The 14,187-nt window shown below is 57.0% G+C and overlaps 1 protein-coding gene across 3 annotated transcripts in view; it reads right to left on the bottom strand.

Moving 5' to 3' along the window:
- The window catches only part of CARS1 (cysteinyl-tRNA synthetase 1), a 47,648-nt gene extending 37,676 nt beyond the window's left edge, over positions 1-9,972 (bottom strand). For 2 of the 3 annotated variants that reach the window (XR_011075356.1, XM_068554530.1), the window contains exons 1-2: positions 9,898-9,972; positions 1,227-1,475 (exon numbers count right to left, since the gene is read on the bottom strand). Coding sequence is in view for 2 of the 3 variants with exons in the window: in XM_068554530.1 (XP_068410631.1) it covers positions 1,227-1,475; positions 9,898-9,922 (274 nt within the window). In the remaining variant the exon portion in view is untranslated. The remainder of the gene's footprint in view (positions 1-1,226; positions 1,476-9,897) is intronic. The other variant, XM_068554531.1, reaches the window with a different exon arrangement.
- Between the last annotated feature and the right edge of the window lie 4,215 nt (positions 9,973-14,187).

The following is a 14,187-nucleotide window of genomic DNA, read 5'->3' as shown; positions in this document are numbered from 1 at the left end:
TCACTGCCCTGGCGAACCTGCAGGCCCCCCGACTGGCAGGGCAGAGACCCGCCTTTCCCTCACGTGTGTCTACATCACTCTCCCCACAAGTCCCCCGGATGGAACACCAGACAGGCCGTGCCGAGGCTGTGCCCCCAACCCACCCTAACTTCCACCTCCGGAGGCCATGCCTTGGGAGGGGGGACCTGGGGGACAACTGAGCCCTGGGAGAGAAGCACCTGCCACCACAGACACCCCTGGGTCACCGCCTGTAGGCACGGGGAGGAGACGGTCTACACAGCAAGGCTCCCACCTATGCCGGGGAAGGGGTGTCTGCTGCAGGATCACCGAGAAAACCAAAACACACCCCACGCTTGGAGAAACGACACCCCACCTCTGCCCTGTTACAGAGGGGAACCCAGCAGAGACCAGACAGAGGTGCAGGAGCTGGGAAACGGTCCAAACGTCCCAGCTGAAGGGATCTGGAAAAGGCCCCCGCAGGCTGCCCAGCCCAGCAGGGACCACTGAGACGGCACTGGACCCCTCTCGCTGAAGGGGGTGCGTGCTCGAAGTCCCCCCATGGAGGCCGAGCTGCTTGAGGGCACCGGCGATTATGGGAGAAGCACCTCGATTCACCGGAGGAGAGAGACCACCCAGGAACCATGCGCCCCAGAGACTTTCCAGAAGCGCCCCCGAAATGACGGGGTCCAGACACACCACACCGACAGGTGGGGGCCAGAGCTGCAAGACTGGTCTTATCTCAAAGCCCAGGAACGCCTTCTCTCTGGTTTCCAAAGAGTTCATGTCCATAAATACTTCCTTAAGATCCAATAATTCTAAATCTGGTGGACACACACCCTGCAATCTTAGGGAAAGAATAAAGGAAAAGAAGCCAATCAAATCCGAGCCAGGTCAGGAGTGAGCTGACGGCCAAGGCCGGCCCTGAGAGGGGCACAGGGCTTCCCCCCTCCCAGAGGCTCTGCTACAGCAGTCGCTGGGGTCGTGATCCTCGGGGGCTGACTTCTCCGTGTTTTGTCCTCATCTCCCCTTGGGGGGCGCTGGCAGGCCCCCCAGGCTGCTTGAGTGCGGGGACAAGCGCCAGCCCCGTGGGCTCCCCCGTGGGCGCCTCGCACCCTCAGGGCCCTGACCTCAGAGGGAGGTCACACTCGTGGGCTCCCCTAGCCCACGAGTGTGAACAGAACTTCGAGGGGAGGTTCTCACGGCCGGGGAGCCGCTCTGCTACTCACTTGCTTGGAGCCCACAGGGCGGGGCTGGGGCGCGGGGGCTGCCCAGGATCGCGGCCACGTGCCTGAACCACCGAGCCACGTGGAAGAGCTGCGCGTCGGCGGGAGGGCCTGAGAGCTGCCTGAACGCGTCCACGTCCGCCTGGGACAGGGAGAAGCCCTGGACATAGCTACGCGTGCTCAGGTGCTCGTTCAGGGCCCGCACCCTGGCTGCCTCGTCACTAATGCTCAGGACGGACCTGTAGTCGGGAGCTGCAAAGACAGAGGCACACGCGTCAGTGGGGCTGGAGGCCTGGGTGAGTCCAGAGAATGGGGTCCCAGGGTCACCCTTCCGGCTGGGAAATGTCCAGAACGGGCGGGTGCCCAGGGCTGGGGGACGGAGTGGGGAGTGACTGCCAGTGGGTTCCCATCTGGGGATGAAAATGTTTTAGAACTAGACAGAGGGGATGGTCGCAGAACACTGTGAATGTTCTAAATGCACTGAACTGTACACTTTAAAATGGTTAATCTCATCGTTGGTGATTTTCACCTCAATTAAAGAGAAACACAGGGACTTCCCTAGTGGCGCAGTGGTTAAGAATCCGCCTGCCAATGCAGGGGACACGGGTTCGATCCCTGGTCCGGGAAGATCCCACATGCCATGGAGCAACTGAGCCCATGCGCCACAACTACTGAGCCTGCGCTCTAGAGACTGTGAGCCACAGCTGCTGAAGCCCGCATGCCTAGAGCCTGTGCTCTAGGCACAAGAGAAGCCACCGCAAGGAGAAGCCTGCCCTCACACCGCAATGAAGAGTAGACCCCGCTTGCCATGGCTAGAGAAAGCCCGCGTGCAGCAACAAAGACCCAATGCAGCCAAAAATTAAAAAAAAAAAAAAAAAAGAGAGAAACACACACGCACACACCCTTTTGTGCACTGGGTGCTAGGAGGGCTGATGCTGACCAGCCCCTGGGTGGGCGATGGGTGGCGCGTGAGAACTGCAGAGCTCTCCAAACCCGGCACCGGTGAGGCTTCTAGCGGCCAAGGCCCAGCTCCTGGGAGGACCACGGCCCCACCCGCGGAAATGCCTGCCTGAGGGGGCCAACCGTCCAGCCAGCACCTGGCACAGGCCTGCTCCCCTTCAGCGACCTGAGGCCACTCCTCTGCCTTGGAATCATCAGGAAGGATGTGGGAGGACAGAACCCCAGCCTGAGTGAGGACCAGCCAGCAGGCAGAGCCGGCAGACGGCACTGACTCCACTGAGCCCCTCCTCCCCCTCCTGCTCCCCCTGAGACCCTCACCTCCTCCCTACGTCCCTGATCACTGCTCCAGCTACCCTCCGGACGTGTTCATCACCTGCTGGCTGGTGGGGCGGAGCAGGAGATCAGGGGGAGGGGCGCAGACCAGCCCCTGAAGCTGCAGGAGGGAGCCTGGTCCCTAGTCCTAGTGCACAAGTGTGAACAGGGCCCAGCGCCTGTTCCCTTCCACACAGACACACCCTGAGCCCCGGAGTCGGCTCCGAGTGGGACAGCACGAGCCCGGCTCCCCACTCTCCCTGGGAATGGGGCAGACACCCCGACACCGCAGCCCTTCGGAGCCAGCTGCCTGACACCACGAGGTCCCTGGGTCACCGTGCTGGACCCACGGCGGGACGGCTCCGAGCAGGGAGGAGATGTGGGCCGACACCGGCCAGGCCTGGCACAAAAACAGGGACCTCGCCCCGACCAAGCCCACAGGACGCCGGCAAACAGACAGCAGAGCACACGAGTGGGGAAGCAGCTGTGCACACGAGACCCTCCTGCACCGTCTCCACCGCGGGAAACCCTTCCATCAGGGCCTCCCCAGAGCTGCCTTCCTGGGCACGGGGGCGACACGGAAGGAGCCAATAGAAGGACCAAAGCCGGCAGCATCTCCTGACGTCCTCAGGTGCCCCAGGGAGGGGCTGCGACCGTCCAGGGCCCAGCCTCCAGGAGGCTGGCTTCTCGGGGACCTCCTGAACCCCGACCTCTTCATCCCCAGGAAAGGCGTGGGCACCAGGGAAACGTCTTCCCTGGGCTCTCAAGCCCAGGCTTTCCAGGAAGACCGGCTTGCTTCCCTGCCCACCGCACCGTGGGGACGCCAGCCCAGGGTGGGCCTGAGGCACACGGCTTGGAATACCCTTCTGCCCGTTACAAAGTACCCTCAGGACACCCAGGGCCACCCCCTTGGATAGTGCAGGCCTCCACCTTTAAACGTACCTGGAACCCAGCCCTCTCACCCCAACTGCCATGGCAGGCCCGGCCCTTCTCTTGCCTGGACCCCGGGATGCAGGCGCCCCCGCTGGTATCCGGGCTCCGCAGGGCGCCGTGGCCAGAGTGGCTCACGCTCCTTCTCTAGACCCCCCCGTCCCACCAAGAGTGGTCCTCGCGCCGGCCAGGAGGGCCGCCACACCCTTCGGACCTCAGCTCCCGCCCCCGCCCCTCATGCCCCCCACCCTGCCTGCCTGGAAGCCTCCCCCAGACACAGCCAGCCTCCCTCCCTTTCTCGGGGCTCCACGGGTGTCCCCTTTTCTGCTGGGTTCTCCCGGGCACTGTACCAAGTGATCCCCCCCGCCCCCCGGGGCCGCGACCCCTTCCTGCTTTATTTCCCCACAGCGCTTATTTCTAACCCTGACACGCTTCCCTGCTTTCTTTCCTTTATTGTCTGCCCCACCCCCCGGGATTTTATCCGATTCATTCACTCAGCATATGCTCGGCCTCTAGAACCAAGCCTGGAAGGTTCTGAAGACACTCAGTGAATTTGCTGAACGAATGGATGGGCGGCAGATGTACCTCGAAGCGCGGGCCTGCCCGCGGGAGGCCGGCATCACCTGTCGTTCCGGGGCCTCGTAGGCCCTCTCCCGGGAAGCGCCCGGTACACAGGAACCAGGGTGGGGACCTGGCTGAGTCTAAGAAGGCTTCTAACCCCTGTGGCGGGCTCAGCTGGAGCCCTGCTGCCCCAGGGCGCACACCCACAGGGGGCGCTGCTTTTGATCCACGCTTGACCTACAAGGAGAAGCAGCTACTTTCCACTCCAGTTCTTGGAAGTGTCGGAGGAAGCAAAGAGAGACACAGAGGCGGCCCCTCCCGCCCAAGGCGCCGGTGGGAACCCTGGGGAGCCCACGAGGGCCCCGGAGCAGCGCCCGCCAGCGCGCCTTCCTTCCCGGGAGCAGGCGGCTGGCCCTAAAGACCCAGCCCGAGGGCTCAGATCCCCTCTGAGACGGTGAAGGAAGGCCAGGCGGGTCTGTGCCCCCCACCCCTCTCTGACAGGACAGCTCTCTCCCACCCAGGGAGAAGGAAGCAGCGCCTGCCAGGGCGGCCCTGGGCACCGGGAAACCTAACTCTACATAAACTGCTTGGCACGGAGTCTTCCTTCCAGGGAACTTTACTGCACCTGGCACAGTTCCCCAGCAGCCCTGCCAGCCTGTCAGGAGTCGGGAAGCATGCTCCTTTCTCGTGATGGAGAAAATTCAGTTCACGAAAGCTAAGTCAGAGGACCTGCCAGAGGGTGGACAGAGCCGGGGTGGGGGCAGCGGTGGGGGGGTACACATCCCGGAGTGGGCCAGGCCGTCCTTCGGCAGCTGGTCACCTGACACCGACCCTCCAAGCTCCCTCTCCCCGTCTCCGAGCATCTCTCTGGTGCAGCCATCTATGCCAGGACACAGGAGGGAGAGGAAGGAAGCAGAGGTGACAGCCCCTCTCTGAGAAGCTGTGTGGTCTCCAGCTCCCCCCGCCCCTTCACCCCCAGGACAGCACTGGACAGACAGACTTCCCTCAGTCCGGAACTACTCCAGGGAACAGAGACCCCGGGAACTTGCCTGACCTTGACGTTGGCTACCCTGGAGGGGTGCGCTCACAGGGCATTTTATGTCCCTCTTTTTTCTTCGCTGCGCACACTTTCTACAATAAGCATATGTTATTTTTATAATGAGAAAAACATGTCAAACATTCTACCAACACGATGGCTTTAAAGCACTAATGAAGCAGTTCAGGGGACAAGGGCTCAGCGGCGTCTGCACCCCTCCCTCACCCGGCAGGCTCCTCTCAAGGGTAAATCAGGCTCGCACAACACACGCCTGGTAAAGCTGTTGAGCATTAGTGAAATTACACTTGTAAACTGTTTGAAATACCGCCGGGCACACAGCCAGCGCCCAGCAGTTGCCATTACTATTATTTTAATCGCTCCTGTATTACTACTATTGTAATTGCCCTGGAGGAGTTTACCCAGGGATCACACACGCATTTAAAAAGCCCCGTCTGGAGCAGGGAGCCCGCAGGGCAGAGGGGGACAGTCATGGGGTCACTGTGGCAGCTGCGTTTAAGTGTAACTTGAGGAAACAAATTTAAAAATTGGTCAGCTTTCAAGTGGCCCTGGGTTTGGGCCAGACTGCGGTCTGGCTATCAGCCCGTGATGCCAAAATGAGAGGAGATAGTTCCCGAGCAGGGCGCCCACTGGCCACGCTGTACCTCCCCAGGGAGCCCCACGCATGCACCACGCCCACCGCCAGGTCCACCGCAGGTCCATCCAGAAACGTATCCCAGGACACACACCTTCTGCGTGTGGGAAGGCCCTAAACGTGGACCGTGGTCTTCACAGTTTAGAAAAGGCTTACTGATCTCGCACAAACGCAAGAACCAGGTAAGGAACTGAATTCACACCAAGCCGTCACCTCCCCTGGCTCCCTCCCATCAGCATTCACACCTGCTGGACAACAGCCCGAGGCCTGCTTTCTCTCACCCCCTCCTTCGCTCCAGCCAGGCTCCCGCTCAGTGAGGCTCCAGCGCAGTGGCAGCAGGGCCAGCTCCTGGAAGCACCTGTTCCAGGCCCACCTGAGACCTTTGGAATCGGAACCTGGGTGGGGCGGGTGCAGAGCTCAGCTGCTAAGAACCCCCAGGTGGCTTGCTGAAGCGCAGGCCCCTTCAGCGCAGGTCTGCCTTCCTCCTAAGCTCCCAGGCCGGGCGCAGCGGGGGTCTGCACCCCTCCCGCACTTGCTGAAGGCCTCTCGGGTCCACACCTTGCGAGGCCCCGGCGGCACCCAGCCCTATGGATCAGGCCCTTTCTGCAAAGGCTCCTCCAGCTTCCCTGGCCCGCCTCTGCAGCAGGCCCTCCCCCCGGGTCCCTCTTCAGGCCCACTTTTCTTTCCTGTGGGGCTTCCCAGCCTGCCCAGGTGGCTCTCAGAAAGGGGACTGGAAAAGCCTTCTCGAACGAATGCATCCCCTCCCCACACGAATCTCATAAAGGAGACAGGTGCACGCACCTGACGGCAATGCCACCCACTCCCGGAACGCAGGACCTCCTCCCACAGGCCCCTCTAGCGCCGCCTCTGTCCTGAGCACCAGCCCCGGAGGCCCAGCTGCCACCTGTCCACAGGCTGCTCGCCAGCACCACGTCTCGCCCTCCAACTGGGTGCAAGTCCGGGAACGGTACAGCCGCCTTCCCCACTGGGTCTGAAGCTGGGTGGCTGTTTCTTCCATCCCGCGGCAAGCCCAGCACCTGCCCCGGTCCTCCCCAGACTGTCCACTTCTCACACCCACCACTGCCACTGGCCCAGGCCACCGGTCACCACCGTCTTGGGTTCTTCCTGCTCTCCCTGCCTTGGTACACGCGGGGAAGGGGGCAGATATCTTGCCAGAACGCAAAGACAAGACCCAAACTCCGCAAATGTGCTCAAGGCCCTTGCAGACCTGGTCCCGTGGCCCGCCTCCAGCCCTCCTCCACCCTCTGGCCTCAGGAACTTGCTGGAAAGCAACGCTGCTGGTCCTCAGGTCTCAGTGCACGAGGTGCTCTCTGCCAGGACTCCCGCTCCCCTTTTTTCTCCAGGATCAGCTTCCAGCCTCTCTCGGGAGGCTCCCTACCTGCCCTGCAGCCAGGCCCTCCCTCAGGAGCAGAGCACAGGGGCCCTCTGTCTCAGGGCTCCGTGGCTGGGCTTGGCCAGCAGGCTAATGCCCACCGCAGCGTCCAGACCTGGCCCGGCAGGGCCTCCGGCGTGATTCCCTGCACTCCACCCTGCCCATGGGGCAGATTGTGGAGCCTTAGAGGGAAGGGGCCTGGGCCCTGAACCACCTCCACAGACTCAGGCCACCCGGCAGCACACACACCGGGAAGTGACCAAGAGAGGAATGGCCCATGCAACCTGGGGAGGTGTTGGGCTTCTGGGCTCCGGCCACCCGGCCCCGCTGGACGGAAGGCCCAGGAAGGCCGAGACTCTCCTCCAGGCATGCTGCATCTCCATGCCCAGCGGCGTCCGGCAGAGCCAGTGCCTGAAGCACATCTACTGAATAAATAAAGTGACAGATCTATTTAAGGAAATTATTTTGAACCACTCAGGGGCAATTTCCCACTGAAATAGCAGATGTGAGTCTTTCACGTGGGATTTTTGGGTCATGAGGAGCATCATGATCTGATGCCCTGAGGACACACAGGTGATCAGACGGCACCACTGCCCGGGGACAGCAGTGTGGACACTGGGAACGGTTTAATCTCCCCCCGAGGGCACTATCTCTCACAACTCTTAAAATGTAAATACCGACCGGGAGACGTGGCTTCAGGGATGAGCAAACGTCTGTAGTCTATAAATACGTACATTTCATTTTTTCTCTGGGAAATACAGGAAAGCGTATCAGCTCCCTCCTCTTGTCTGCCTTGATGCACTCTGGAATTGGGGCGCTTGGTGTTCATCTGAATAGAGTCATCAAAGGCAGCAAGGCAGAGTAGCCAACATCCCTGCTGCAGTCACACAGGCCCTGGCTAGCTGTGTGACCTTGGACAAATCACTTAACTTCTCTGAACCTCAGGATTCTTGCCTGCACAGGAAGATAAGGGCAGTATCGACCACAAAGCGTTGCTCTGAGGATTACAGGTCCCCCGCAGATGTATTTAACGCAGACTCATGCTAAGAAAAAAAGCTAGCTGTATTGTTATTACGAAGAACCTTTGAATTAAACTGCATAAAAAATTAAACTGCAAATCTGACCTAACACACAGCCACCAAAGGGGCCTGATCTGCAGGGCAAGGCCTCTGAGACGCGCTCCATCCACCCTGGGGTCCCCAGGGATGAGACTCGTCTTTCTAAAAAAACTGGGCCCTGGAACAGGCCGCACGTTCAAGCTACAAAGGAAAAGCTTTAACCCCGGCGGCAGGGAACCAAATGGACATTCTGAGCCAACTTCAGGAAGATGATCAGAAATGGGAAGAATATTCTCAACGAGGGTCTCCTTAAACAGTCTGGAAAGATGGTCACTTTCGATAAATCCAACCTTGAGAATAAAAAGCATTCAGAACCCGGAAACCAAGAATATCTAGAACTCTGGTATCAATCTCCAGAAACAGGCCAATTCTTACCAAGGCTCTGAAAACCTCAAGTTCTGAAGCAATTAAAAACACCAAAACCCAAAAATCGAATACGTCGTTTGTGTTCACAAATGAAGAAGGAAGGAAGGAAGGAAGGAAGAGAGAAAAGAAACAAGCTTGGGCCTTCAGCCTGGACACAGCGCCCATTTCATGCCAAGTGTTCTTCTAAACCCTTAACCTCTACCAGCCCCTTTAATGCTCACTACATCCTCTGAGCAGGGACGTGTTACCCTGCTGCACGTGAGGAAGGGGCAGAGGTGGGTCCCCAGCCCGGCTCGCTCAGAAGACTGGGGTGTCAACCACGCTGCTTTTTTACAGGAGTCTGGGTGCACTTCTGAGGGCCGAGGGCCGAGGCTCCAGGTGGGCAGAGATGGTGCTGGAATCCAGGCACACCTGTCGGGTGGAATGCGGGGCGCCCGGAAGGTGGGTACCACAGCAGCCCTGTCATCAGGGGCCTCCCACGTCACTGGGTTACCCAGGTGGGTCAGAGCTCCCCGCCTGGAACCCCAGGAGCAAGAGGGATCACAGGGCTCCAGGAAGCCTGCACAGCCTAAACCCGGCAGCCCGGGGAATAAAAACTACACACTGAGAGTCCTTCCTGAAGAAAGTCTGCTCCAGACTCGGGAATCCAGGGACAGCCTCCGGTCTGTCCGGCACCTACAGTCTTGCCTGAGGGCAGGGAGCAAGGGCCCAGCGCTCCCTGGAGTCTGCCTGTGGGCAGCGTGTCTACCGGCTGGCGACACGAGTGACTCTGGTGGGCAGAGCCAGAGCTGCTCACGGAACCTCGGAGGCGGCAATAAAGTGGGGCAATAACGCTGTGACCAGGCAGGTCCCAATGGCCACCGTTTGCAGCCGCAGCCGAAAGCCTTCGTAAAACCCCAAGCCCTTTCCTGTATGTCCGCGTACCCTGCTTCCTCGGCCCCATTTTCCTAAGTGCCAACCCGGGTGCTGCCCGCGCTGGGCGGAAACGAAAACAACCGTAGGGCTGTGCCTGTCCCCCAAAGTCCAGGGGACAGGAGGGGCGAGGTCCGGCCCAGGGACCGGCGGGGGAAACGCAGGGCCACGTCCCGGGGTCGAGGCGCGATGGAACCTGGAGGACCCAAGGAGGGGACCGGGGCTGGGGACGGGGTGGCCTCGGCAGTTTCGGGGCCGGAGCCGGGTCCCCGCGAGGTTGGAGGAGCGGGGCCTGCCGGGCGGGGGGGCCCGGGGGTCGCGCCGCGCCCTCAGACCCGCCCCTCAGGGACCCGGCGCCCCCTCAGATCCCGGGTGGCCCCTCCGCCCCTCGGCCCGGGGTCGCCGCCGCTGGCCCGCCCGCCGCGCGCACTCACCGTGCTCCGCGGAGGAACCTGCCATCGTTGGAATGCCGCACTCGCGGCCGCGCCGACAGCTTTCCAGAATCTGACGCAACCACCGCCCCGGAAGTCCCGCCGGAGCTGGCCGCCTTCCGGGACACGCTCGGTCGCTAGGCAACCGCCGCGGGCTCGGGACGCCGCAGGCCGGGGCATGCTGGGAGTTGTAGTTCCTACTGCGCTGCGGCCAGTGCCCTTGAGCAGGGGTCCCCAACTCCCGGGCCGCGGACCGGTAGCGGTCCGCGGCCTGTTAGGAACCGGGCCGCACAGCAGAAGGTGAGCGGCGGGAGAGCGAAGCTTCATCTGCCGCTCCCCATCGCTCGCATTACCGCCTGAACCATCCGCCCACCCACCCACTCACGTGGAAAAATTGTCTTCCACGAAAACGGTCCCTGGTGCCAAAAAGGTTGGGGACCGCTCCCCTTGAGCATCCCAGGTTCACGCGTTCCGTGTCGGGACAGGGGACGAGACCCGGGACCAGCCCAAGCGCGGGGCTCCGGGCGGAGGCACAGTCTCGCTGCGGGGAGACTTGCATTAAAGACAGATCATCTCATGCCTGGGCGTTTAAGTTAGCACTGCACCAGATGGTGTGGCGACCAGCCCCAGCCTGGGGATCAGAGAGGGCCTCCCAGGGTCCTGGGAGGGAGGACCAGTTGGAAGGAGGCTTAGAGGAGGGGATTGGGAATGGGTGGGAAGTTCATTCCATGCAGAGGGTACTGTCCTGCAAGTGACACCAACAGAGAGCAAGCCACTGAGAAATTCAGCCTGACTGCAGGGCAGGCAGGCTGGAGCAGCCCTGGAGAGAGATGGGGCTTGGGGCAAAGGCTAGGGCTGGCGCTTCTTGAAGCATCTTGTAAGCAAAGTCAAGAATGGCAGAGACCCAGCAGGCTTGACTGGATTTGTGCTGTAGACCTCTCATTCCAGCTGCTGTGTGGCCGTGGAGCGGATTAGGGAAAGCCAGGAGGAAAGCAAGACTTGACAGGAAGCCTTTTCGATAGTCTGTAGGAGAGGAGACGGTGCCCTGGACCAGCAGGGTGAGCAGGCAGATCTGGGAGAGCCAGTGGGGGCAGCAGACGCTGGGATGGGGGTGGTGAGGGAGGTGAGGGCCGGGGATGACACCCACGTTTCTGTCCTGAGAGAGACTGGTGGTTATGGCATTTCCTTTAATAATGAACTTGAAGTTGAAGACACTTGGTGCTGGGTGGAAGAAAGCAGCTGGTCTGTGAGCATTTCCAAGGACTGATGATGTTTGGGGTGAGTGAGAAAGGGGGGCAGGGTGGGGCACACACCCTGTATGGACAGGGTTGTTCCCAGAGACAGAGGCCCCGGGGGGAATAACACAAACCAGGAGAAGAGGCTTCTCTGGCGTTTAATCCCCATTCTAGAGTCCCTCAGCCCACAGATCACATCCTCGGGGCCTGTGCCTTCCTCTGTGTAAGATACCATCTCCCAAGGACATCACACTCAAGCTTGTGCACACACAGGGAATGAAAAGACACACTGCTTAGGATGGAAATTTTATTAGGTAAAGAAAAAGTATAAAAGCAAGTATTGCTAAATTGTACAACTTTCTGGCAAAAGCGTATCTTTGGCATTAAAACTTTAACAGTTTAGGCTACTTTTCTAAAGAATTATGCTAAATACAAAGAAAAAAATCTCATAACATTACATACTGTGTGATTCTAGTTATTTAGCATTTTGAAATGGCAAAATCATAGAAATAAAGACAAGTGAATACCAGAAGTTAATGCGGGAAGAAGGTGGATGTGGCTACACCTGAAACAAACACAACATTGTTAATCAACTGTACTTCAATATAAAATAAAAAGTTTAAAAAAAAAAAGATGCAACATTTTTAAAAAAAAAAAGGGCAACATGAGGGGTCCTTGTGATGATGGAAATTTTGGGTATATTCACTGTGTCAGTGTCGTTATCCCAGCTTTGATATTGTACCATAATTGTGCAAAATGTTAGCATTTTAGGAAACTGGGTAAAGGGTGAGGAGATCTCTCCATATTATTTCTTACAGCTGCATGTAAATCTATGATTATCTCCAAAAGTTTATAATGATATCCATTCCTTAAAAAAATAGTTTCAGGTACTTAAAAAAGGTCTCTGTGACTGTCACCATGCCCCACCCTGGCTAGTCCTGGTTTAGGAAGCTGGGGCCTGGTCACATTCCAATCTTATCCTCAGATACAAGAGCAGAGGGATAGTCTTAGGTTTTTTTGGGGTTTTTTTTGTTTTAATTGAAGTATAGTTGATTTACAATTTTGTGTTAGTTTCAGGTGAACAGAAAAGTGATTCAATTATACATACATATATATATTCTTTTTCAGATTCTTTTCCATTATAGGTTATGACAGGATATTGAATATAGCTCCCTGTGCTATAGAGTAGATCCTTGTTGTTTATCTATTTTATATATAGTGGTGTGTATCTGTTAATCCCATACTCCTAATTTATCCCTCCCCTCTTTCCCCTTTGCCAACCACAAGTTTGCTCTCTGTGTCTGTGGGTCTGTTTCCGTCTTGTAAATAAGTTCATTTCTATTATATTTTAGACAGCACATATAAGCGATATCATATGATATTTCTTCCTCTGTCTTACTTCACTCAGTATGACAATCTCTAGGTCATGTGATATTTCTCTTTCTCTGTCTCACTTCACTCAGTATGACAATCTCTAGGTCCATCCACATAGCTGCAAATGGCATTATTTCATTCTTTTTTATGGCTGAGTTAATATTCCATTGTATGTATACCACATCTTCTTTATCCATTCCTCTGTCGATGGACACTTAGGTTGCTTCCATGTCTTGGCTATTGTCAATAGTGCTGCTGTGAACATTGGGGTGCATGTATCTTTTGGAATTAGAGTTTTCTCCAGTTGTATGGCCAGGAGTGGGATTGCTGGGTCATATGATAATTCTATTTTTAGTTTCTTAAGGAACCTCCATACTATTCTCCATAATGGCTGCATCAATTTACATTCTCACCAACAGTGTAAGAGGGTTTCCTTTTATCTACACCCTCTCAAGCATTTGTTATTTGTAGACTTTTTGATGATGGCCATTCTGACCGGTGGGAGGTGATAACGTCGTTGTAGTTCTGATTCACATTTCTCTGATAATTAGTGATGTTGAGCATCTTTCCCTGTGCCTATTGGCCATCTGTTTGTATTCTTTGGAGAAATGTCTATTTAGGTCTTCTGCCCATTTTTTGTTTTGTTTTGTTTTTTCTTCTGCCCATTTTTAAACATTTATTTTTTATATTGGAGTATAGTTGATATACAATGCTGTGTTCGTTTCAGGTATACAGCTAAGTGATGCAGTTACACATATACATGTAAGCATTCTTTTTCAGATTCTTTTCCTATACAGGTTATCACAGAATACTGAGCAGAGCCTTCTGCACACGTTTTTTTTTTTTTAAACCAGGGGATGAGAACTAGGAATTTTTTTTAAAATTAATTAATTAATTAATTTTATTTTTTTTTGGCTGTGTTGGGTCTTCGTTTCCGTGCAAGGGCTTTGTCTAGTTGCCGTGAGCGGGGCCCACTCTTCATCGCGGTGCGCGGGCCTCTCACTGTCGCGGCCTCTCTTGTTGCGGAGCACAGGCTCCAGACGCGCAGGCTCAGTAGTTGTGGCTCACGGGCCCAGTTGCTCAGCGGCACGTGGGATCTACCCAGACCAGGGCTTGAACCCGTGTCCCCTGCATTGGCAGGCAGATTCTCAACCACTGCGTCACCAGGGAAGCCCCTTCTGCCCATTTTTGATAGGGATAGTCTGGTCCCAGTGCCAGGTATGGACCAGCGTCTCTGACTCCTCAGAGTGGCCTGCGGGTTGCCTGTCATCGACTTCCTCGTACCTATTCGTGGAGCACCTGCTCGATGCCATGCCCTGTCCTAGGTCATGCAGACATCACAGTGACTCTGAGATCAAGGGGTTGGTGGGGGCAGAAAGACAACCACCAAACTCTCCTGGCCGCAGAGCCTGGGGAGAGGCTCCGAGGAACGTGAGCCCACCCAGTGCAATCAGCAGTCCCCTGGGATCCCATCTCTGCCACACTGGCCACAGGCAGTGCCCCTGACAGAGAAGCACCTTTGCTTGCGGGCAGAGCTGATGTCCCCATTGGAAGTTTATACAGAATCCATTTGGATAAGGACTGCAGTTCCATCTGGGATTCATGACGTTTCTGATGGGATCAGAACTGGAAAAGAAGCTCAGATCCTACCCATCCAGGACACTGCGTAAAGTAACAGCCCTGT

The sequence above is a fragment of the Eschrichtius robustus genome, chromosome 11, assembly GCF_028021215.1.
Source record: "Eschrichtius robustus isolate mEscRob2 chromosome 11, mEscRob2.pri, whole genome shotgun sequence".
Taxonomy (NCBI): domain Eukaryota; kingdom Metazoa; phylum Chordata; class Mammalia; order Artiodactyla; family Eschrichtiidae; genus Eschrichtius; species Eschrichtius robustus.
Note: the sequence above shows the minus strand (reverse complement) of the source record. Positions and strands in the feature narration are given on the sequence as shown.